General features: G+C 44.6%; 1 protein-coding gene across 2 annotated transcripts in view; it reads left to right on the plus strand.

Annotated features, from left to right (window-relative positions):
• The first annotated feature begins 1,157 nt into the window (after positions 1–1,157).
• LOC144499875 (SH2 domain-containing protein 1A-like) overlaps positions 1,158–26,057 on the plus strand; it is a 75,613-nt gene continuing 50,713 nt past the window's right edge. The window contains exons 1-2 of one of the 2 annotated variants that reach the window (XM_078222481.1): positions 1,158–1,430; positions 7,030–7,090. In XM_078222481.1, the coding sequence (XP_078078607.1) occupies positions 1,297–1,430; positions 7,030–7,090 (195 nt within the window). In that variant the 5' untranslated portion in view covers positions 1,158–1,296. The remainder of the gene's footprint in view (positions 1,431–7,029; positions 7,091–26,057) is intronic. The other variant, XM_078222482.1, reaches the window with a different exon arrangement.

Raw genomic sequence — 26,057 nt, forward strand, 5'->3', positions numbered from 1 at the left:
CACATACTCCTGGGCTTTGGAATGTGCCCGTCTGCAACGCTCGGTCTTTGTACTGGAATCATAGAATCCACAGAATCCCTACAGTGCAGAAAGAGGCCATTCGGCCCATCGAGTCTGCACCGACCACAATCCCACCCAGGCCCTATTCCCGTAAACCCACATATTTACCCTGCTAATCCCACTGGTTTAGCTCAGTTGCCTTGACTGCAGGTTAATGATGCAGTGCGATGCTAACAGGGTGGGTTCAATTCCCCCAAACTGCTGAGGTTATTCATGAAAGTCTTCCTTCTCAACCTTGCCCTTGGCCTGAGGTATGGTGATCCTCAGGTTAAAATCACCACCAGTCAAAGGGGAGAGCAGCCTTTGGGACTGTGGCGACTTTATTTTGTTTGCTAATCTGAAGATAAACACAGCCTAATGGCAAGAGTTCATTGGCGTGTGCATTCCATGATTTAAAGGAACCCTCAGCTGGATTAGCTATCAAAATATCAACTCTTGGCACGGGAAGAACAGTTCAGTTGATGAGTTTTTTGTTTAATCTGGGTTGCGCCACTAGAGGCCCTCGCGTCATTTATTGCTGTCCACACTGTATCGGTCGAAGATGCTCGATCTCGTCTATCCCTCGAAGCAATTAGTTAACATTCAGGGGAGGGATATGTACTGAAAGGGTGCGACTGTGCATTAACACCAGGCATTGCGGTACACCCCAGGCTGGGGACACACTGAAACCGCTCGAGGCTTAATAATTCACTGCGATAACTATTTTAACAACATTGCCATACTTGTCGGGGGGAAGTAGGGGCTAGCATAGACAGGATGGACCGAACGATCTCCTTCTGTGCCTTATCCACCCGCTGATTCTATAAACGTATCCCTGAATGCTATCATCCCAACTCGGCCACTCAGTTTCACAAGACCAAACTTTTGTTTTGTGTTTTGTTTTTGAGTGAGGAACATGCATAAAAACAAAACAGCGGGAAAGTTGTGCATTAAGTAAAGTGCAAATTTATCGACCTCTGTGTGTGTGTTTCCTGTCGAATTGTGTAGAGAAGCCGGATGTTTCAAATTTGATTGTGATGAGATAAGTTTCAAAAAAGGTGATGTAGCCTTACAGAGAATGGGGAAGTGGCTCTACATTTCTCTTGTGCATGGTAGTCAGTCAGGAAGTCGGGCGGGTTAGCAGACACCACACACACCATAAAGGACTCCAAATTCTCCAGTCCCCACAACCTTTTGCAAGCGAAGCAAAGAGGAGAGAGAGCACCCTTGCTGTCCAGAGTCCCCTTCACATAAATCATGAGGTTATCCTCCTACCACGGGAGAATCAGCCAGGCAGAGACGGAAGATTTGTTGGCAGCGTCAGGCAAGGACGGCAGTTATTTGATCCGAGACAGCGAGACCATAGCTGGAACGTATTGCCTGTGTGTGCTGTGAGTATGGAAACTGAGCAGCATGTTGGCAGATAAGAGAGAGAGAGAGAGGGGGACGTGTTTAAGAATATTAATTGCTTTTTTTGAACCCACTTTGGTTGAACCCAAGTGGGGAGGTTCAAATAGAACTGGGGTGACGTTTTTGACTGGTGTGCGAACGAAATGGGAAAGGAATGGGAAATGAGGCAGTAAAATATAGGTGGCCTGGGAAGAAAACATTGCATTTATATAGCGCCTTTCACTCTCCCTCTTCCCCCAAAACCAAAGAGCCAATCATACACTTTTTGAAGTGTCGTCAATGTGGCAGGGAACTCTTTCGAGAGCCTACTGGATTTTGGACTGGCTTCTTTTCCCTGACTTAGCGGACCTCAAGAGGTCAGTCACTGTACGGATGAACTGCAAGCTGAAATCTACCTGTCTGTAAATAAGTTGGGGATCTGAGTTCGGTGGACGGGTTGAACAAGTCTTTTTGAGCTGGGCTCAGGACAAATCAATTTCCGAAGCGTATTGACTAAAACGTGCGATGTCACCCTCCCCCCACCCCCCTCCTCAACCTCCTTAATTAAATGAATTACTTTGCATGCGTGAAATCCATTAGATACATAGTGATGGACAAGGATCAGCACCGAGGGACCCGTTTCGTTGCTCAGTCTCGCCGCACCGAATGTTAGACGCTTGACAATAGATGCAATTCATGAGTCGAAATTCAAGTAGAGCCCGTCCATTCCACATGATACAAATATGATATTTGTAAGGGTGTATTGTTGCGGGTTTTTTTTGCTGATATAATTCAGAGAGCAGCAATTTAGGTTGCAACATGAATACTTCAGCAAATTACAATGCTTCCTGCAATCTATCTCGATTAATCAAAATCAGCGGATGACATTTTTGACGACTGGGTGATAAGAATATGTATTGTATATTTTCGAAGTCTTTCGCTGGGAGAGTATCCACTGATCCGTTACCAGATTATGTTTCTTTTTTCTAAACCAGACTTTCTTCCGTCTTCCCCAATTTTGATTTATTTAAATTTTTCTAAATTAGTATTACGTTAATTTACAAACACCCTCCAAGGTATAGTTAGTGCAAAGCACAAGTGGGGAGCCTGTCTCCTGTTTGGGAATAAGTAACGAAATTGACTTTAAAAAAATAAATATTAAAACGGAGTTTAAAAACGCGTGGGCAGTGCGAATGTGTGTGTTTGCTGTTTGTGAAAACCATTCCACACACTGTCGCCCGGGGTGGGATTATGGGCATGCTGGAACAAGATTAAACCTCTCCAATAAATATTTACATTGTCCTCATTCGGGTGTGCAGGAGTCAAAACATTTAGCTCTGCATCCATCACGCCAAAGCAGAAGTGGCTGGAATACTGCGATGCGACTCAATCTCCGTAATACAAGGGACTCGCTGGTTTTCCAGCGATATGTAATAATGAGTTATAATGTACACTGTCTCCGGGGATTAGGGTAAAAATTGGACCACGAGGTCGCTGAAGGCCAGCGGGAAAAATTGCGTTCGCAGAAAAAAAGTAACAATATTTTGCTTCCCCGCCTTTGGGACCCCTCAGCGATCAAAGGGGGCTGGAGGGTCTTCGATGGAATTCCCACTCACCTGAAGAAGGAGCTTAAGGCTCCGAAAGCTTGTGGCTTTTGCTACCAAATAAACCTGTTGGACTTTAACCTGGTGTTGTTAAACTTCTTACTGGGTCTTCGATCAAGATGGCAATACACTTCTTTCACAACTCATCCAGTTTAACCCCCGAAAAAGCAGGGCGGTCCGCTAAAGCACAATCCCAAATACTTTACAGCAAATTGAAATCACAATGTTTCAGACCACCCCAGACAAAAAAAAACATGAAAGCTGCGGGGAGTCCCACCAAATTCTTGAATGAAATTCTTCATGTGATCTGATCCTTTCCTCATTGTTTGATTCTTCTTTTAAGGCTTTTATTTTGATTTGAAATTGTGCGAAATAGACCTTTATTTGGGAAGGTTTTTTTAAAAAAAATCGAAACAAGTCCAGATATTCAATTTGTGAATTTGAAGTAACTCGGTTGCTTTGACTTTGACTGTAGTATTTGTTGGTCAACCCGAAATTGACAGCAAGTTAATGGAGGGGATGTGAGCAGCACCTACAAGCTCTCTCCAACCTGACAGTTTCATCCATGCACACTGAAGGATGGACTTTTCCAGTTTCTCGCTGTTCCAGTTTTGTCCCGCGAGAAAGTTATTTATTACTGATATTATTTTCGTTACTTTCTCAGGAGGCGTGTGCAGTGTGTGTGTGTGTGTTGGAGCGGGGGTGCAACTCCTTCCAAAGCGTGTGCTGCTACTTTACTGCAGCACTTACATGTTTATTGAAAGGAGATTTTACACAAGTGTTAACATCCCTCTGGGGCCGAGGAAATTTCCTAATCGGAGTCCTCGCCCTCTCCCTTCTGCCGGGCTTGTAATATTATACAATAATGTTATACAATTCCCTCTCACCCAATCTCCCACGTGGCGAGAAATACTCTTGCTGAACAAAAAAACTCACAACCCTCTGCAATCTCACAGCGAGAGAACAGGTCTGGAATAAAACGCAGAGATTTGTCTAAAAATGTCATTTAATGTTACTGGAAATGTTGACCCTTTGATGTCTATCGCACCTTATCACAACTCAGATGGCGTTTAAGGCGCCCTTTGATCTCAGCTCGCGAATTGCTTTTTACACGTTTAACTCATTTTTCTGTAAACGAGTTAAGATACAAAGCACACACACCCCAATAATTCCCGAGGATTTAAAAAGGATGATGATGATGTAGTCAAAATGCTTAATCCATTTTAGATCGTCGTTTACGCGTTCCTTAAAAATGTTTTCCATTGTCTTGAGTTAGATGCAGAGTTGAGGTGGGAGCTTTGGGTGCGGGAATTTGAAGCGACCCTCTTTTAACCGGCCTGTTCATAGAATCCCTACATTGCAGAAGGAGGCCATTCGAGTCTGCACCGACCACAATCCCACCCAGCCCCTATCCCCATACTCCCACATATTTACTCTAGCGAATCCCCCTGACACTAAGTGGCAATTTAGCATAGCCAGTCAATCTAACCGGCACATCTTTGGACTGAGAGAGGAAATCGAAGCACCTGGAGGAAACCCACAAAGACATGGGGAGAACGTGCAAACTCCACACAGACAGTGACCCCCCCCGGGTCAGGAATCCAACTCGGGTCCCTGGCGCTGTGAGGCAGCAGTGCTAACCACTGTGCCACCAATATTATTTTCGAAACATCTACATTGGATTGCAAGCAGCAGTAACTCCCTCCCTCCACCCCATGTAACTTTCTGGGCACCCATCTCTTGATGTACCCAGCAGATGGTGGGGTAGTGATAATAACCGTTGTGGATAATAGATAGCAGCCCAGGTGAATGCCCTGGGAACATGGGTTCAAATCCTACCATGTTTGCTGATGGTGTTCCAAAATTCCATTAATTGTTTTTTAAAATGATTACATTGATTTTAAAATTGATTAAAAATCAATTAATTAAAAATGAACTGGAATATAAAGCTAGTCTCAGTAATGGTGACCATGAAACTATCGTCGAATGTTATAAAAAAACCATCTGGTTCACTCATATCCTTTAGGGAAGGGTATCTGCCACGCTTACCTGATCTGGCCTACATGTGACTCCAGATCCACAGCAATGTGGTTGACTCTGAACTATCCCCATGGACAGCAGATGCTGGCCTTGCCAGTGATGTCCATATCCCATGCACTAATGAATAAATAGGATCCAGGGATGTGCTGCCTTGTCTATTTGATAGGCCTGCTATGCCAAGTATTGTTGGTGTACTGGCATTTGGTTAACTGAAAAAACAAATATTATTTTTAATTATTAGAGATTAGTATGCTGTTCACTTTGTAGACAGAAGGACAACAGAAATACTGCCGCAGTCTGTGATTCCGTTCGAGGTTTGGACTTGCCCATTCATAAATCATCTTGATAATTGGTTTACCCCCAGAATAGTATAAAATCAGCTTTAATTATTTCAATCCCTGACAGAATCAACCCGACCTTTCCTTTGTATCAACTCTTTGCACAACATCATTTGAAGATGTTTCAGGAGCTGGCTGCTTTGCTGAACCATGGTTTGTCTTTCTTCTCCTCTCAGTTTACCATGTTCCATGACTTGCTCACCAATATTCCGCTGGCTATTTCGAAGTCGGGGGTTTTAATGTGGTTCGGGTCGAATGTGGGAGCTCACGGTTGTGGGCGGTGTTCCATCGCTTGACTCTCTTGTGATATTCTGAGCGTCCGCGGAACTGAGTACAGAGCGAGTTGTTCAGAACTGAAAATTTGAGACCAGGCAAAACAAAAAGGCCAGACAGAGCAAGGTGTGAACCACACTCACCTCTACTCTGACAGCGAAGGAGAGCTGCTGCTCTTGCAGGCTACACACAGGAACTGCTGCACAACAATTTCAACATCAAGTCGACAATAAAGCTTCACAAGCAGGTCATTAATGTCCTTTTTAGGGAAGGAAATCTGCCGTCCTTCCCTGGTCTCGTCGACACGAGACTCCAGATCCACAGCAATGTGGTTGACTCTCAACTGGCCCCTCAAAGGACAACTAGGGATAGGCAATAAATGTTGGCCCTAATGAAAAAATGTTTTCAAAAATGAGAGAGCTTCCGACTAATAGTATCGTGGCGGCACAGTGGTTAGCACTGCTGCCTCACAGCGCTAGGGACCCGGGTTCGATTCCCTGCTTGGGTTACTGCTTCTGCAGATAATGCACGTTCTCCCCGTGTCTGCGTGGGTTCCTTCCGGTTGCCTCCCACAGTCTGGAAGACGTGCTGGTTAGGTGAATTGGCCATGATAAATTCTCCCTCAGTGTACCTGAACAGGCGCCGGATTGTGACGACTAAGGGATTTTTGCAGTAACTTCAGTGCAGTGTTAATGTAAGCCTGCTTGTGACACTAGCAAATAAATAAAATATTAACTTGCCGAGGCAAAAATGCTGGAAAGGAGATACACACACTCACACACACACACTCACACACACACACACCATTTGGGACAATGTAAAATGCACAACAGTTCCACATGACCCACTGAAAGAAACTGACTGACTGTGAGTAACTGTTCAGGAGTTCCTCACTGATAAGTTGGCTGTGTAGAATACAATTTAACTTTAGAAAACTATTTAAAATACTCCTGCTTGGGTTCTGGCAACATAGGTCACCTGACATTTCCATCAATCGAAAGGCATGCTGGTTAGGTGCATTGGCCATGCTAAATACTCCCTCAGTGTACCCGAACAGGCGCTGGAGTGTGGCGACTGGGGGATTTTCATAGCAACTTCATTACAATGTTAATGTAAGCTTACTTGTGACACTAATAAATAAACTTTAAGACAATCAACAGTAACATGTTGAAATCCCAAGATAATTCAGAGATTTTGAAATTCCAAGGTAAATACGAAGCCTTGATCACAATGTGCCAGGGGTTTTAAGAAGCACCATGTCCCCATTCTCCCCATTTTTGGGCGGGTTTCGGTTTTTACGCTGCTGCTGGTTGGTTTCTTAAAAAAATATTTTGTTTCGTATCCAGGAATCAAACATTTGTTCACACTTACCGGATTACTGAAACTTCTGGAAATTGGTCTGTTCAGGTAAGGAATGCAGTCCGTTTAATTAAACCATTGACAAGACACTCGCACCTGGTTCCAAAGAATGCTGTCCATTCTATTGGCCCGACCTGTGGTAAAATCGGGCGATGTTTACCCAGAAAGATTGGTACCTCGGACTTAAGTAACAGATGGAGAGAGTGGACAGCCCAGGGGACCCTAAGGCGAATGGGAAATGCTAAAAAGGAGGAAATATAAAACTACCTAAAATCTTCAGTGAACTCAACAGCCTGGGCACATTTTCATGACAAGGAGTAACATGTTCCAAAAGAGGAACACGGGAACATTACCAAATTATTTTAACAAAGGGGCAAAAGTGAAAGCACTTTACAAAAAAGGGTAATGGTTGCCCCTGAAAAACCTAGAGCAATGCCAATTATTCAGATAGTAAGAAGTCTCACAACACCAAGTTAAAGTCCAACAGGTTTATTTGGTAGCACGAGCTTTCGGAGCGCTGCTCCTTCATCACGTCAGTCACTCATCTGATGAAGGAGCAGCGCTCCGAAAGCTCGTGCTACCAAATAAACCTGTTGAACTTTATCCTGGTATTGTGAGACTTCTGACTGTGCCCACCCCAGTCCAACGCCGGCATCTCCACATCATAACTATTCAAATATTGAAGTTCCCTTTGGGATTAATTGACCCTGCCATTTGGTTCAGAATTTAAAGATGTTATTAATAGAACATAGAACATTACAGCGCAGTACAGGCCCTTCGGCCCTCGATGTTGCGCCGACCTGAGAAACCAATCTAAAGCCCATCTAACCTACACTATTCCAACATCATCCATATGTTTATCCAATGACCATTTAAATGCCCTTAATGTTGGCGAGTCCACTACTACTGCAGGCAGGGCATTCCACGCCCTTACTGCTCTGAGTAAAGAACCTACCTCTGACATCTGTCCTATATCTATCACCCCTCAATTTAAAGCTATGTCCCCTCGTGCTAGCCATCACCATCCGAGGAAAAAGACTCTTACTATCCACCCTATCTAATCCTCTGATCATCTTGTATGCCTCTATCACGTCACCTCTTAACCTTCTTCTCTTTAATGAAAACAGCCTCAAGTCCCTCAGCCTTTCCTCATAAGACCTTCCCACCATACCAGGCAACATCCTGGTAAATCTCCTCTGCACCCTTTCCAGTGCTTCCACATCCTTCCTATAATGCGGCGACCAGAACTGTACGCAATACTCCAAGTGTGGCCGCACCAGAGTTTTGTACAGCTGCAACATGATTTAATGGCTCCGAAATTCAATCCCTCTACCAATAAAAGCTAACACTCCGTACACCTTCTTAACAACCCTATCAACCTGGGTGCCAGCTTTCAGGGATCTGTGCACATGGACACCGAGATCTCTCTGTTCATCCACACTACCAAGTATCTTACCATTAGCCCAGTACTTTGTATTCCTGTTACTCCTTCCAAAGTGAATCACCTCTCACTTTTCCGCATTAAACTCTATTTGCCACCTCTCAGCCCAGTTCTGCAGCTTATCTATGTCCCTCTGTAACCTGCAACATCCGTTCGCACTGTCCACAACTCCACCGACTTTAGTGTCATCCGCAAATTTACTAATCCATCCTTCTACGCCCTCATCCAGGTCATTTATAAAAATGACAAACAGCAGTGGCCCCAAAACAGATCCTTGCGGTACACCACTAGTAACTGAACTCCAGGATGAACATTTCCCATCAACCACCACCCTCTGTCTTCTCACAGCTAGCCAATTTCTGATCCAAACCGCTAAATCACCCTCAATCCCATGCATCCGTATTTTCTGCAATAGCTTACCATGGGGAACCTCATCAAATGCTTTACTGAAATCCATATACACCACATCAACTGCTTTACCCTCATCCACCTCTTTGGTCACCTTCTCAAAGAACTCAATAAGGTTTGTGAGGCATGACCTACCCTTCACAAAACCGTGTTGACTGTCCCTAATCAAATTATTCCTTTCTAGATCATTATAAATCCTATCTCTTATAATCCTTTCCAAAACTTTGCCCATAACAGAAGTAAGGCTCACTGGTCTATAATTACCAGGGTTGTCTCTACTCCCCTTCTTGAACAAGGGGACAACATTTGCTATCCTCCAGTCTTCTGGCACTATTCCTGTGGACAATGACGACATAAAGATCAAAGCCAAAGGCTCTGCAATCTCCTCCCTAGCCTCCCAGAGAATCCTAGGATAAATCCCATCCGGCCCAGGGACTTATCTATTTTCACACTTTCCAGAATTGTTAACACCTCCTCCTTATGAACCTCAATCCCGTCTAGTCTAATAGCCTGTATCTCAGTATTCTCCTCAACAACATTGTCTTTTTCCTGTGTGAATACTGACAAAAAATATTCATTTAGCGCCTCTCCTATCTCTTCGGACTCCACGCACAACTTCCCACTACTGTCCTTGACTGGCCCTAATCTTACCCTAGTCATTCTTTTATTCCTGACATACCTATAGAAAGCTTTAGGGTTTTCCTTGATCCTACCTGCCAAAGACTTCTCATGTCCCCTCCTGGCTCTTCTTAGCCCTCTCTTTAGGTCCTTCCTGGCTAACGTGTAACTCTCAAGCGCCCTAACTGAGCCTTCACGTCTCATCTTTACATAAGTCTCCTTCTTCCTCTTCACAAAAGATTCAACTTCTTTAGTAAACCATGGTTCCCTCGCTCGACCACTTCCTCCCTGCCTGACAGGTACATACTTATCAAGGACATGCAAGTAGCTGTTCCTTGAACAAGCTCCACATTTCAGTATGACACTCCTATTTGGCGAATGTTACAATTATTTGAGCAAAGACACTAAACATTCACTTTCATGATCCATTGTATTGGTTACATCACAGACTTGTGGTACCTTACTTAACATGATCTGCACAGCACATGAGGGATATATAACTACATAGACCATGGTACTGGTATTTAACATCAGTATGGCTCTATGTTCCCTTTGGTTTAATGGATTATATCCTGCTTTTTGCAAGCTTAGACTTTTGAGACAATGGTTGTCCCAACAAGGTGGTGATTGTGAAAAACATTCAAAATAGAAGGAGGAAGCCATTTGGCTCCGTGAGCCTGTTCCACCATTCAATAAAATCATGGCTGATCTCGTCAGAACTGTACACAGTACACTACATGTGGTCTCACCAGCATGTGGCCTCACCGACACTTTCTTGCCTATCCCCGATACACTTTAACTCCTTTGTTAGAAGAATCTATCTATGTCTGCCTTAAAACTATTTAAGACCCTGCCTCTCCCGCTCTTTGGGGAAGAGAGTTCCACAGACACTCAGCCCGCTGGGGGAGAAAAAAATCTCCTAATCTCTGTTTTAAATAGGAGACCCTTTATTTTCAAACTGTGTCCACTAGTTCTGGTCTCTCCCAAAAGGGGAAACATTCTTTCAGCATCCGCTTTGTCAAGTCCTCTCTCGATCTTACCTGTTTCAATAAGGTTATTTCCTCATAAGATAACCCACTCATCTCAGGAATCAGTTGAGTGAACCTTCACCGAACTTCTTCTAATATGGTTATGTCCTTCCTTAAATAAGGAAAGTAAAACTGTACACAGTACACTACGTATGGTCTCACCAACACCCTGTACAAAAAGATCTCTGCTTTCATTTTCCATTCCCCTTGTAATAAATGACAGCATTTCATTTGCCTCCTTGCTGTATCTATATTAACTACCTTAGTGATTCATGTACAAGGTCACCCAGATCCCTCTGTAACCCAGAGTTCTATAATCTCTCTCTATTTAGATAATATGCTGTTTTTTTCATCTTGTCAAAGTGGACAACTTCACACTTTCCCACATTGCACTCCATCTGCTGCATTTTTGCCCACTTACTTAACCTATCTATACCCCTTCCCAGATCCCTTATGTCCTTTTCACAACTTACTTTCCTACCTATTTTTATGCCATCAGCAAATTGAACAACTATAATTTTGGTCCGTTCATCCAAATCACTGATATAGGTTGTTGAGGCCCAAGCACTAATCCCTGTGGTACTCCACACACTGCATCTTGCCAATCCAAAAATGACCCATTTATGCCTTCTTTATGTTTCCTGTTGCTAACCAATTTTCTATCTGTGCTAACATGACACTGACTATACCCATGAGCTCTTATTCTGTGTAGTAAGCTTTGATGTGTCACCCTGTCAAATGCCTTCTGGAAATCTTTGTCTGCCACATCTACAGATTCCCGTTTATCCACTTTGCTTGTTACTTCCTCAAAAACTTAGTCCAATTTATCTACCCTTTCACAAAATTATGTTGACTCTGCCTGATTGCATTGGGATTTTCAAGTGCTCAGCTATTTTCTCTTTAATAATATATTCCTACGACAGATGTTAAGTTAATTTGCCTGTCGTTCCCTGCTTTCTGACTCCCTACATTCCTGAGTAGAGGAGTTACATTCACTATTTTCTCATCTGATGATGCCTTTCTGCAATTTAGGGAATTTTGGAAAATCAGAACTCTATGATATTTTAGTTCTATTATTTTTTCCCTGGTGAATGTAACTGTTTAAAGTTCCTCCCTCCCTTTCACCTGTTGATTCACAATTATTTTTGGGATATTATTTGCACCCTCTGCAGTGAGGATAGAAAATATCAGTTCCATTCATGTGTCATTTCCTAATTTTCAATTATTAATTTCCCCAACTCATTCTCTAGATCAATGCTCACTTTACTTACTCTTTTCCTTTTTAAATCCCTGTAGAAACTCTAACTCTGTTTTTACATTTCTAGTTAGCTTTCTCTCATGTGCTAATTATTATTCTTTAAGTAATTCTTTGCATTTTTAAAATATTCTGTCTACTCTTCTGACCTGCCCCTGACCTTCCCGTGTTTGAATGCTTTTTCTGTCAATTTGCTGCTACCTTAACTTCCTTAGTTAACCACGGCTGGTGTTTTGCATCCTTCCTCTAGAGTCTTTAGAACATAGAACATAGAAAGCCACAGCACAAACAGGCCCTTCGGCCCACAAGTTGCGCCGATCACATCCCCACCTCTAGGCCTATCTATAGCCCTCAATCCCATTAAATCCCATGTACTCATCCAGAAGTCTCTTAAAAGACCCCAACGAGTTTGCCTCCACCACCACCGACGTCAGCCGATTCCACTCACCCACCACCCTCTGAGTGAAAAACTTACCCCTGACATCCCCCCTGTACCTACCCCCCAGCACCTTAAACCTGTGTCCTCTCGTAGCAACCATTTCAGCCCTTGGAAATAGCCTCTGAGAGTCCACCCTATCCAGACCCCTCAACATCTTGTAAACCTCTATCAGGTCACCTCTCATCCTTCGTCTCTCCAGGGAGAAGAGACCAAGCTCCCTCAACCTATCCTCATAAGGCATGCCCCCCAATCCAGGCAACATCCTTGTAAATCTCCTCTGCACCCTTTCAATGGCTTCAACATCTTTCCTGTAATGAGGTGACCAGAACTGCGCGCAGTACTCCAAGTGGGGTCTAACCAGGGTCCTATAAAGCTGCAGCATTATCTCCCGACTCCTAAACTCAATCCCTCGATTAATGAAGGCTAGTACGCCATACGCCTTCTTGACCGCATCCTCCACCTGCGAGGCCGATTTAAGAGTCCTATGGACCCGGACCCCAAGGTCCTTCTGATCCTCTACACTGCTAAGAATGGTACCCTTCATTTTATACTGCTGCTTCATCCCATTGGATCTGCCAAAATGGATCACTACACACTTATCCGGGTTGAAGTCCATCTGCCACTTCTCCGCCCAGTCTTGCATTCTATCTATGTCTCGCTGCAACTTCTGACATCCCTCCAAACTATCCACAACACCACCTACCTTGGTGTCGTCAGCAAACTTACCAACCCATCCCTCCACTTCCTCATCCAGGTCATTTATGAAAATGACAAACAGCAAGGGTCCCAGAACAGATCCCTGGGGCACTCCACTGGTCACTGACCTCCATGCAGAGAAAGACCCCTCCACAGCCACTCTCTGCCTTCTGCAGGCAAGCCAGTTCTGGATCCACAAGGCAACAGCCCCTTGGATCCCATGCCCTCTCACTTTCTCAAGAAGTCTTGCATGGGGGACCTTATCGAACGCTTTGCTGAAGTCCATATAGACCACATCCACCGCTCTTCCTTCGTCAATGTGCTTGGTCACATTTTCAAAGAACTCAACCAGGCTCGTAAGGCACGACCTGCCCCTGACAAAGCCGTGCTGACTACTTTTGATCATACTAAACTTCTCTAGATGATCATAAATCCTGTCTCTCAGGATCCTCTCCATCAACTTACCAACCACTGAGGTTAGACTCACCGGTCGGTAATTTCCCGGGCTGTCCCTGTTCCCTTTCTTGAATATAGGGACCACATCCGCAATCCTCCAATCCTCCGGAACCTCTCCCGTCTCCATCGACGATGCAAAGATCATCGCCAAAGGCTCCGCAATCTCCTCCCTCGCCTCCCACAGTAACCTGGGGTACATCCCATCCGGTCCCGGCGACTTACCAACCTTGATGCCATTCAATAGTTCCAACACATCCTCTTTCTTTATGTCCACATGCTCGATCCTTTCTGTCCTCCGCAATCCAGCAGTACAACCACCCAGATCCCTTTCCACCGTGAATACCGAGGTAAAGTATTCATTAAGCACCTCCGCCATTTCTAACGGTTCCGCACAAACTTTTCCCCCTTCACCTTTTAAGGGTCCTATGCCTTCACATCTCATCCTTTTACTCTTGACATATTTGTAGAAAGCCTTGGGATTCTCCTTAATCTTACCCGCCAAGGTCTTCTCATGACCCCTTCTCGCTCTCCTAATTTCCTTCTTAAGCTCCTTCCTACATCGCGTATACTCCTCTAAATCCTTAACACCTCCTAGCTCTCTGAACCTTCTGTACGCCTCTCTTTTCTTATTTACCAGGTTCATCACAACCTTCGTGCACCACGGTTCCCGTACCCTACCAACACCCCCCTGTCTCATCGGAACGTTGTCATGCAGAGCTCCAGACAAACATTCCTTGAAAATCCTCCACTTTCCTTCGGTACTTTTCCCCAAGAATGCCTCCTTCCAATTTACCCGTCTAATTTCCTCCCTGATGACACTGTATTTCCCTTTACTCCAGAGAAACACTTTCCTAGCCTGCCTGACCCTATCTCTTTCCAATGCTATCGTGAAGGAGATAGAATTATGATCGCTATCCCCAAGATGCTCACCCACCGAGAGATCCTCCACCTGTCCAGGTTCATTAGCCAGCACCAGATCAAGAACAGCCTCTCCTCTAGTAGGCTTATCCACATACTGTGTCAGGAAACTCTCCTGGACACACCTAACAAACTCCTCTCCATCCAAACCCCTAGCCCTAGGGATATTCCAATCTATGTTTGGGAAATTAAAATCTCCCATCACGACAACTCTGTTATTCCTACATCTCTCCAGGATCTGTTTCCCCATCTGCTCCTCAACATCTCTGTTACTATTGGGCGGCCTATAGAAAACACCCAGCAAAGTTACCGACCCCTTCCTGTTCCTAACCTCCACCCACAGAGATTCCGTAGTCAGTCCCTCCACGGCGTCCACCTTCTCTACAGCCGTGACACTATCCCTGATCAACAGTGCCACTCCCCCCCCTCTCTTGCCTCCCTCCCTGTCCTTCCTGAAACATCTAAAACCCGGCACCTGAAGCACCCAGTCCTGTCCCTGAGACATCCAAGTCTCCGTAATGGCCACCACATCACAATTCGAAGCAGCAATCCACGCTCCAAGCTCATCCACTTTATTCACTACACTCCTGGCATTAAAATAGACACATCTCAGACCTTCAGCCTGAGCACTTCCCTTCTCCCTCACTCGTCTAACCTCCCTCTTACCCTGTCTACATTCCTTATCTATTTGCGAGCTAACCTCCTCGCTCTCAGTCCCCTCATTTCGATTCCCTCCCCCCAACCTTTCTAGTTTAAAGTCTCACCAGTAGCCTTAGCCAACCTTCCCGCCAGGATATTGGTCCCCCTGGGATTCAAGTGCCACCCGTCTTTTTTAAACAGGTCACACCTGCCCCTAAAGAGGTCCCAATGATCCAAGTACCCAAATCCTTGTCCCTTGCTCCAGTCCCTCAGCCACGCATTAATTCTCCACCGATTCCTGTTCTCACTCTCCCGCGGCACAGGCAGCAATCCCGAGATTACTACCTTTGCATTCCTCTTTCTCAGCTGTCTACCCAACTCCCTATATTCTCTTTTCATGACCCCTTCCCTCTTCCTACCTATGTCAGCAGTACCTATATGCATCACGACCTTGGGCTCCTCTCCCTCCCCCTTCAGGATTTCTGGGACTCGACCAGAGACATCCTGGACCCCTGCACCAGGGAGGCAAACCACCATCCGAGAGTCCCGTCTGTGTCCGCAAAAACGCCTATCTGACCCTCTCACCGTAGAGTCCCCAATTAGCACTACCCTCCTTTCCTTACCCCTTTGCACTACTGGGCCAGGCTCAGCTCCAGAGACACTGCCACCGCTGCTTCCCCCAGGTGGGCTGTCCACACACTTGGGCGTACCTTTGCTGAATGATATGAAATATTTCCTTAAATGTCTGCCACTATATCTCTCTTGACCTATTTCTTAACTTCATTTCCCAGTTCACTTTAGTCAGCTCTGTCTTCATACCCTCATATTTTCCCTTACTTAATTTTGAAACACTAGTGTTAGACCCACTCTTCTCTCCCTCAAACTGAATGTGAAAATCAATCATATTATGATCGCTGTTATCTAGGGGCACCTTTACTATGGGGTTATTAATTAATCCTGTCTTGTTGCACATCACCAGGTCAAGAGTAGCCTGCTCTCTGCTTGGCTCTAGCATGTGCTGCTCTAAGACATTGTCCAAAAACACTCGATGAACTCATCTTCCAAGGCTACCTTTGCCAATCTGACTTGCTCAATCTAAATGTAGATTGAAATCACCCATGATTATCATTGTACCTTTCTCACAAGTCTCCATTATTTCTCCCTCGTACTCCATCCTTCTATGTGGTTAGTGTTAGGAGGCCTAGAAACTATTCTCACAAGTGACTTCATACATTTATTATTTTTTACCTTTATTCAAACTGATTTGACATCTTGATCTTTGAAACGAAGGCTATCCCTCTGTAATGTGCCAATGTAATCCTTAATTAAGAGAGCTATCCCTGTACCTTTTCCTGGCTTCCTGTCCTTCCAAAATGTCAGGTATCCTCGAATGTTCAGGTCCCAGCCATTGTCAGCTTTTACCATTTCCACAATTGTGGCAGATGTCTTTTTCTTGGGTTTTTGTTCTGTGTGCAGACATCCGACTGCACTTACGGGTGGGATTTAAATATTAATTTAAAGTTAAAACAAAAGTTGGCCACAAGTTAACTTGGCAGCTTCTCTGACCTATTGCAGGATGTTTACGCCAGTCTCTGAGGTTGCCTAATATTAACAGGAAGAAAGCGCTTTGTAGATCACTTTGTAGATTTTTATGCCTAATTGTCATTATGCAGGCCAAGGGTCATGGCCAATTTGCCTATTGACAAGTGCCCTTCATGGTCCAAACAGAGGACAAGGATTTGGAATGCAGGTTAGGACAATGCCTGCAACTGAGATGAGAGATTGGGTTAGGGTTGAGTGCACAGTCCAAAGATGTGCGGGTTAGGTGGATTGGCCGTGCTAAATTGACTCTAGTGTCAGGGGATTAGCAGGGTAAATATGTGGGGTTATGGGAAAAGGGCCTGGGTGGGGTTGTGGTCGGTGCAGACTTGATGGGCAAAATGGCCTCCTTCTGCACTGTAGGGATTCTATGATTCTATGAGTGGCCAGAGTTGTCGCCACTCGGTCATGTGGTGTGGCGCAAGGACGCGCATTTTGCTCAACTATCGTGCACACTTAAAACTGGGCATCCACGTGATAACTAGCCAGTTATTCTGCTCATCAGAGACAAAGCCTTCGGAATTCCATACATGGACACCAAAACTAATACAGGCTATTGTTAACCAAAGATATTAAGGGATATGGGACAAAGATGGGTGGATAGAATCAGGTCCCAGATGAGTGATGATAGCAAACGGGTGCATATTGTGATGACCTGAACACTGAAAGTGACATGTCAGGGGCGCGGGAGTTCTCCCCTGGCATGGCCACACACTCAGCATGTAAAATCTGCTACGGGTGGCATGGTGGCACAGTGGTTAGCACTGCTGCCTCAAGTGCGAGGGACCTGGGTTCGATTCCCGGCTTGGGTCACTGTCTGTGAGGAGTCTGCACTTTCTCACCGTGTCTGAGTGGATTTCCTTCAGGTGCTCCAGTTTCCTCCCGCAGTCCGAAATACATGCTGGTTAGATGCATTGGCCATGCTAAATTCTCCCTCAGTGTACCCGAACAAGTGCTGGAGTGTGGCGACTAGGGGAAAACAGCGCACGCGAGTACTTACTGCATCTGCAAATGAAAAAGACCTGAATCTCGCTGGTACACAATAACTCTAAATCCAAGCTTCCCAATGACATGCTTGTCACAGATACAAAATGTGTTTTAAACAGAGGAAGGCAGGCATTTCTCGCTTGATGATTATCATTGTACCTTTCTCACAAGTCCCCTTTATTTCTCCCTGCGTACTCCACCCTTCTGTGTGGTTAGTATTAGGAGGCCTAGAAACTACTCCCACAAGTGACTTCGTACGTTTATTATTCCTTGCCTTTATTCAAACTGATTCTACATCTTGATCTTTGAAACTAAGGCTCTGTAGTCTGTAATGTGCCAATGTAATCCTTAATTAAGAGAGCTACCCCTGTATCTTTTCCTGGCTTCCTATCCTTCCAAAATGTCAGGTATCCTCGAATGTTCAGGTCCCAGTCTAAGCTTACAAAGGACAGGAACTAGTAAATTAAGCAAAACGGGACATAAAGGCAACATGATATTAAATACAGTCGACCAGTACAAATGCTAGGTTTTTATACACACTGGTCAGCTTTTACCGTCCCCACAATTGTGACAGATGTCTTTTTCTTCTGACGTGATGATAATAAGTTACAGGCGAGCACAGCTCCTTTATAGCTGACTTTATGAACACACAAGTTTGCTTCGCATAAGAGCAATGGTCTTAAAGGGACAGGCCAGTTTAAAGACAGCGGCACCTTAGCAAGCAAATATCAGAACTGAACTTAGCAGTACTCAGAGCAACCCCAAGGGAGATCAGCCAGTGTGTATAAAAACCGAGCATTTGTACTGGTCGATTGTATTTAATATCATGTTGCCTTTATGTCCCGTTTTGCTTAATTTACTAGTTCCTGCTCTTTGTAAGTTTAGACTCTCGGGAGGATGGTTGACCAAACAAGTCGACATTTGTTGTTGTGGTAAGCTTATTCTGTCTCCGCAATTGCAGCAGACGTCTCTGTCTGGGGGCTTTGTTCCATGCACAGACACCCCACTGCAGTCACCAAGGTGGGTGGATGAAAGGCGGAAACTTTACTCAACATTTGTCTATCACAGTTCAGATGTCAAAAATTCTCCCCTCAGTAAGCTGGTTCCCTTGTCAGAAACGGGAGCAAGAATTAACAAATCAACTACCAAACTGCGGAAGTTTTCTGCTACAGTGAATCTTTTGATTTGATTTGATTTGATTTATTATTGTCACGTGTATTAACATACAGTGAAAAGTATTGTTTCTTGCGCGCTATACAGACAAAACATACCATACATCGAGAAGGAAAGGAGAGAGTGCAGAATGCAATGTTACAGTCATAGCTAAGGTGTAGAGAAAGATCAACTTAATGCAAGGTAAGTCCATTCAAAAGTCTGACGGCAGCAGGGAAGAAGTTGCTCTTGAATCGGTTGGTACGTGACCTCAGACTTTTGTATCTTTTTCCTGACAGAAGAAGGTGGAAGAGAGAATGTCCGGGGTGCATGGGGTCCTTAATTATGCTGGCTGCTTTGCCGAGGCAGCGGGAAGTGTAGACAGAGTCAATGGATGGGAGGCTGGTTTGCGTGATGGATTGGGCTACATTCACGACGTTTTGTAGTTTCTTGTGGTTTTGGGCAGGCAGGAGCCATACCAAGCTATGATGCAACCAGAAAGAATGCTTTCTATGGTGCATCTATAAAAGTTGGTGAGAGTCATTACGGACATGCCAAATTTCCTTAGTCTTCTGAGAAAGTAGAGGCGTTGGTGGGGCTTTCTTAACTATAATGTCGGCATGGGGAGACCAGGACAGGTTGTTGGTGATCTGGACACCTAAAAACTTGAAGCTCTCGATCCTTTCTACTTCATCCCCATTGATGTAGACAGAGGCATGTTCTCCATTACGCTTCCTGAAGTCAATGACAATCTTCTTCGTTTTGTTGACATTGAGGGAGAGATTATTGTTGCCGCACCAGTTCACCAGATTCTCTATATCATTCCTCTACCTTGACTGAACTTCAAGTTCTGGTGATTTAAAGGGATGAAAAAACGGACCTTAAATGGGATGACAAGGTGGCACAGTGGTTAGCACTGCTGCCTCACAACGTCAGGGACCTGGATTCGATTCCCGGCTTGGGTCACTGTCTGTGTGGAGCTTGCACATTCTCCCTATGTCTGCGTGGGTTTCCTCCGGGTGCTCCGGTTTTCTCCCACAATCCAAAGGTGGATTGGCCATGCTAAATTGTCCCTGAGTGTTCCAAGATGTGTAGGTTAGGGGGATTAGTGGGGTAAATACCTGGAGTTAAGGGATGGGGCCTGGTTGAGATGCTCTGTCAGAGAGTTGGTGCAGACTCCATGGGCTGAATGACGTCCTTCTGCACAGTAAGGATTCTAGGCTGGTTAAACATAGCTCGAATTTAGAAGCCAGACATCAGTCAGGTGCTTCAGGTAACAGACACCTCATTCACCAATGATTGCTCCAAAGGATCTGTTAATGTCTTTTTTCAGTAAGTGGGGAATAATTTTATAAAGGCTTTGTGCATTTGTGCCCAGTCACCTGAAAACCATATTCAACTACCTGTGAAATCATACTGTTTTTAGACACTAGCGCCCAACCTACTGAATACCCTTTAGTTTGAGTTTTGAATTAGTAATAATAGCTCCCTGAAAGTGGCCACACAAGTAGATAGGGTGGTAATGAAGGCATATGGCATGCTTGCCTTTATCGATTGGGGCACTGAGTACAAGAATCAGGATGACATGTCGCAGCTTTATGAAACTTCGGTTACGCCGCACTTAGAATATTGCGTTCAATTCCGGTCACCGCATTACAGGAAGGATGTGGAGGCTTTGGAGAGGGTGCAGAAGAGGTTTACTCGGATGCCAACTTGATTAGAGGGTATGAGCTATAGGGAGAGGCTGAACAAACTAGGGTTGTTTTCTCTGGAGCAGCGGAGGCTGAGGGGAGACCTGATAGAAGTCTATAAAATTATGAGAGGAATAGATAGGGTTGACAATCAGAATATTTTTCCCAGAGTTGAAATGTCTAATACTAGGGGGCATGCAATTAGGGTGAGAGGGGAAAGTTCAAAGGAGATGTGAGGGGCAAGTCTTTTACACAGAGAGTGGTAGGTGTCTAGAACGCGTTGCCAGGGGTGACAGTGCAGGCAGATATGATAGGGGCACTTAAGGGGCTTTTAGATAAGTACATGAAAATGCAAGGAATAGAGGATATGGACCAAGGACAGGAAGAAGGGATTGGTTTAATTTGGTGTCATGTTCAGCACAACATTATGGGCCGAAGGGCCTGTTCCTGTGCTGTACTGTTCTATGTTCTAAGAGTTAAGGTACTGTTCCCACCAGAAGTTTTATTGCTAAAATAATTTCCCCTTCTGTCTCTTGGGTATTGGTTATGAAGTCGTTACATTTTTTAAAATCAGGAGCAAATAAAATATCATAACTCAGATTATTATCCCAGCCCTGTCTCATCCCCACCCTGTTTTGCATTGGGTTGGGTGACCAGCACAAAGTTAGCCACTCTACCTTCAACATTTTGCTCTTCATCTGCTTCCACAGCTTTTAAACGGATTCAACAAGGATTCATAGATGAATGGTCAAATATTCCCTGAATAGACCTTGAAACTCAGAGGGACAACAACCTTGAGGAGGAGGTGGTGGATAGACAATGGTCTGGTAGCATTCTCCAGAGATGTGAATGCAGCTAAATTGTAGATGCTCTCTCTGATGATACTGTGCCTTTAAGAAATGTATTCCTATCATGTTTCTTGTGAGGGGTATGTTTCAAATTCAATTCTGTTTTACAAGGTGTCAGTTTGTCTGCAAAACAGGCTGAACGTATCACGTCAGATATACTGCTAGGAAAAAAACTGTGTGTATGGAAATCAGTGGAATGTGGCAACTCTGTTTGTGGGCAATGGTCAAGGAACTGTCTCGCACTCAGTACCCAGATGGACTACAGGTGGCCCCTGGGCCGCAGGTTTCCCGCCACTGATTTATATCAATGATTTAGATGAGGGGAGTGAAGGCATGGTAGCTAAATTTGAAGATGAGACATTAATAGGTAGGAAAATATGTTTGAGGTGGATAAAAGGCAGTTGAAAGGAGAGAATAGAGCCAAGTTTCGAGTCTGGATGACCCTCGAAATCTTGGCTCTACTCTCTCTCCACAGATGCTGTCAGACCTGCTGAGATTTCCCAGCATTTTCTGTTTTTGCTTCTTTTTCCAGCATCCGGCAGTAACTTTCTTTTTGTGAAGATGGATACGGATGGATTGAGTGAGTGGGCAAAAATCTAGCTGATAGGATATAATATGGGAAAATATGAAGTTGTTCATTTTGGCAGGAAGAATAAAAAGGCAGAATATTACTTAAACAGAGAGCGGCGGCTGCAGAATCCTGAGGTGCAGAGGGATCTCGGCGTTCGAGTGCATGAACCACAAAGAGTTGTATGCAGGTACAGCAAGTCATTAAGAAGGTTAATGGATGCTCTCCTTTATTACAAAAGAAATCGAATATAAGAGTAAGGACGATATATTTTCGTTATGCAGGGCATTGGTGAGACCACATCTCGAATACTGTCGGGCAGTTTTGGTCTCCTTATTTAAGGAAGGATGTAAGTGCACTGGAAGTGGTTTAGGGGAGGTTTACTATCTTGATGCCTGGAATGAGTGGGTTGTCATATGAGGAAAGGTTGGACAGGCGGGGCTTGTTTCCACTGAAATTTAGAAGAGTGGGGGGGTGACTTGATTGAAGTACAGAGATCCTGAACAGCCTCGACAAGTTCGATGTGGGCAGGATGTTTCCTCTTGTGGGTGAGCCCAGAATAAGGGGGAACTGTTTTAAAATTAGGAGTCACCTTTTTAGGATGGAGATGGGGAGAATTCTTTCTCTCTTAGAGGGTTGATTGACTTTGGAACTCTCTGCCTCAGAAGGCGGTGGAAGCAGCGTCATTGAATATTTTTAAGGCGGAGGTAGATAGGTCCTTGTTAGGCTAGGGGGTCAAAGGTTATTGGGGGGGTAGGTAGGAATCTAGAATTTGAAACAAAATCAGATCAGCCAAGATCCTATTGAATGGCAGAGCAGGCTTGATGGGCTGAATGGCCTACTTCTGTTCCAATTTCATATGTAGACGTGAATTTCAAGGCCAAAATGTTCAAAGTGGCATCATGATAAAATAGGACTGAGTCAGCACGGCTTCGTCAAGGGGAGATCATGTCTGACAAATCTGTTAGAGTTCTTTGAAGAGGTAACAAGGAAGTTAGAGATAAGAGAACCAGTGGACGTGATTTATTTAGATTTCCAATAGCCTTTGACAAGGTGCCGCATAGGAGACTGTTAAATAGGTTAAGTGCCCATGGAGTTAAGTGTAAGATCCTGGCATGGATAGAGGATTGGCTGACTGGCAGAAGGCAGAGAGTGGGGATAAAGGGGTCTTTTTCAGGATGGAAGCCGGTGACTCGTGGGGTGCCTCAGGGGTCGGTACTGGGACCACAACTTTTCACAATATACATTAACGATTTGGAAGAAGGAACTGAAGGCACTGTTGCTAAGTTTGCAGATGATACAAAGAATTGTGGAGGGACAGGTAATATTGAGGAAGCAGGGGGGCTGCAGAAGGACTTGAACAGGTTAGGAGATTGGGCAAAGAAGTGGCAGGTGGAATACAATGTGGAAAAGTGTGAGGTTATGCACTTTGGAAGGAGGAATGGAGGCATAGACAATTTTCTAAATGGGGAGATGCTTGGGAAATCAGAAACACAAAGGGACTTTAAAGTTTATTTATTAGTCACAAGTAATGAGCAATTAAGTTACTGTGAAATTCTGCTAGTTGCCACACTCCAGTGCCTGTTCGGGTCAATGCACCTAATCAGCACGTCTTTCAGACTGTGGGAGGAAACCGGAGCACCCGGGGGAAACCCATGCTGACACGGGAAGAACGTGCAAACTCCACACAGATAGTGACCCAAGCTGTGAATCGAACCCGTGTCCTTGGCACTGTGAGGCAGGAGTGCTAACCATTGTTGGGAGTCCTTGTTCAAGATTCCCTTAAGGTTAACGTGCAGGTTCAGTCAGCAGTTAGGAAGGCAAATGCAATGTTAGCATTCATGTCGAGAAGGCTAGAATACAAGAGCAGGGATGTACTTCTGAGGCTGTACAAAGCTCTGGTCAGACTCCATTTGGAGTATTGTGAGCAGTTTTGGGCCCCATGTCTAAGGAAGGATGTGATGGCCTTGGAAAGCTTCAAGAGGAGGTTCACAAGAATGATCCCTGGAATGAAGAGCTTTTCGCATGAAGAACGGTTGAGGACTCTGGGTCTGTACTCATTGGCATTTAGAAGGGTGAGGGGGGATCTTATTGAAATTTACAGGATACTGCAAGGCCTGGATAGAGTGGACGTGGAGAGGATGTCTCCACTAGTAGGAAAAACTAGGACCAGAGGGTATAACCTCAGGCTAAAGAGACGATCCTTTAAAACAAAGATGAGGAGGAATTTCTTCAGCCAGAGAGTGGTGAATCTGTGGAACACTTTGCCGCAGAAGGCTGTGGAGGCCAGGTCATTGAGACAAAGATAGATTTTTGATTAATAAGAAGATCAGGGGTTATGGTGAAAAGGCAGGAGAATGGGGATGAGAAAAATATCAGCCATGATTGAATGGCAGAACAGACTCGATGGGCCGAGTGGCCTAATTCTGCTCCGATATCTTATGGTCTTACATTAAATACTTTCTGTGGCGTTGCTCAATTGGACCTCAAACCAAACTAAATTCTTCCAAGAAATCTTATTATTTCAAAGAGATTCACTCCAATTTAATAGCATCTAGTTTAATCAGCCAGTGCTCAACTCTTTAGGATTCTGTTCCTTTCTGAATCACAGTCATCCTCAAGCCCACTCCTCCCAAATTGCCCAGAAAGTTATTTCATGCCTTCACGGAATTCAATTGACCACACATGTAGCAACAGGTGCAACATTTTTCTCACAAAAGGGTTCCTAAAATGTGGAGGGATTGAGATTAATTACATTTTGCTTCCTTTCTGTTATTCAGAGGAAGTCAGACTCTATGTCAACTAAGAACAAATTATTTTTCGAAGGTTCATTCAATCTCTGTACTTAGGTGAAATGAGGATGTTCAGTGCCAGTTTTCTGGGTGCTCCGTGAGGCCTTAGAGATCCAAAATGGTACCTGTGACACCCATACACATTTGGTGCAAGTTATGCAGCAAGTCCTATTTTTGGAGGGAGGTGGGGCATTGGCATATGGACAGTGAGCGTCTACCAGAAGTGTGTAGGGTAGACGGATTATGATGTCAATCAACATGGAATAGAAACATTGAAACAAAGAAACTAGAAGCAGGTGGAGGCCATTCGGCCCTTCGAGCCTGTTCCGCCATTCATTTTGATTGTCTAATTCAATATCCTGATCCCCCCCCCATTCCCCCCATATCCCTTGATCCCTGTTTTGGCCTCAACTACTTTCTGTGGTAGTGAATTCCACACATTCACCACTCTCTGGGTGAAGAAGTTTCTCCTCACCTCAGTTCTAAAAGGTTTACCCCTTATCCTCAAACTATGACCCCTAGTTCTAGACTCCCCCACCATCGGGAACATTCTTTCTGAATATATCCTGTCTAACCCTGTTAGAATTTATAAGTTTCTATGAGGTCCCCTCTCACTCTTCTAAACTCCAGTGAATACAGTACTGACCGACTTAATCTCTCCTCATATGACAGACCTGCCATCCCAGGAATCAGCCTGGTAAACCTTTGCTGCACTTCCTCTATAGCAAGGACATCTTTCAGCAGATAAGGACAGCAAAACTGCACACAATACTCCAGGTGTGGCCTCACCAACGCCCTGTTCAATTGAAATAAACACAGTAAGAAGTTTAACAACACCAGGTTAAAGTCCAACAGGTTTATTTGGTAGCAAAAGCCACACAAGCTTTCGAGGCTCTGAGCCCCTTCTGCAGGTGAGTGGGAATTCTGTTCAATTGAAATAAAACATTCCCATTCCTATACTCAAATCCTCTCGTTATGAAGGCTAACATACCATTTACTACCTTTACTGTTCCTTACTGCCTGCTGTACCTGCGCACTTACTTTCAGAGATTGATGCACGAGGGCACCAAAGTCTCGCTGAGTATCCACCTCTCTCAATTTACACCCATTCCAATAATCTGTCTTCCTATTTTTGCGACCAAAGTGGATTACTCTCACCAATTTGCAACCAGCACTGCCATTTTGAAGCTCAACTGTGCAGCCAGCACCCTCTCTGAATCATGCATGGCTGCACTCGTGTTCAGCAGCCACAGTGACCACCACCGCCTCCACAAGAGGTATTTAAAGAGACGAGAATTGGAGAAGCGCCGGGATCTCAGAGGGCTGTAGGGCTGAAGAAGGTTACAGGATGAGTATATGGAGGGAGAACTTGCAATCTGATGTGTTGCTAAACTGACCAACTAACGCACACACAATTAGAAGGAATAACATTCGCTACTTTCAAGCAAGATTAAAGTTCAGAGCGTCTTGCCCACATCAA

Source organism: Mustelus asterias, chromosome 10, assembly GCF_964213995.1.
Source record: "Mustelus asterias chromosome 10, sMusAst1.hap1.1, whole genome shotgun sequence".
Taxonomy (NCBI): Eukaryota; Metazoa; Chordata; class Chondrichthyes; order Carcharhiniformes; family Triakidae; genus Mustelus; species Mustelus asterias.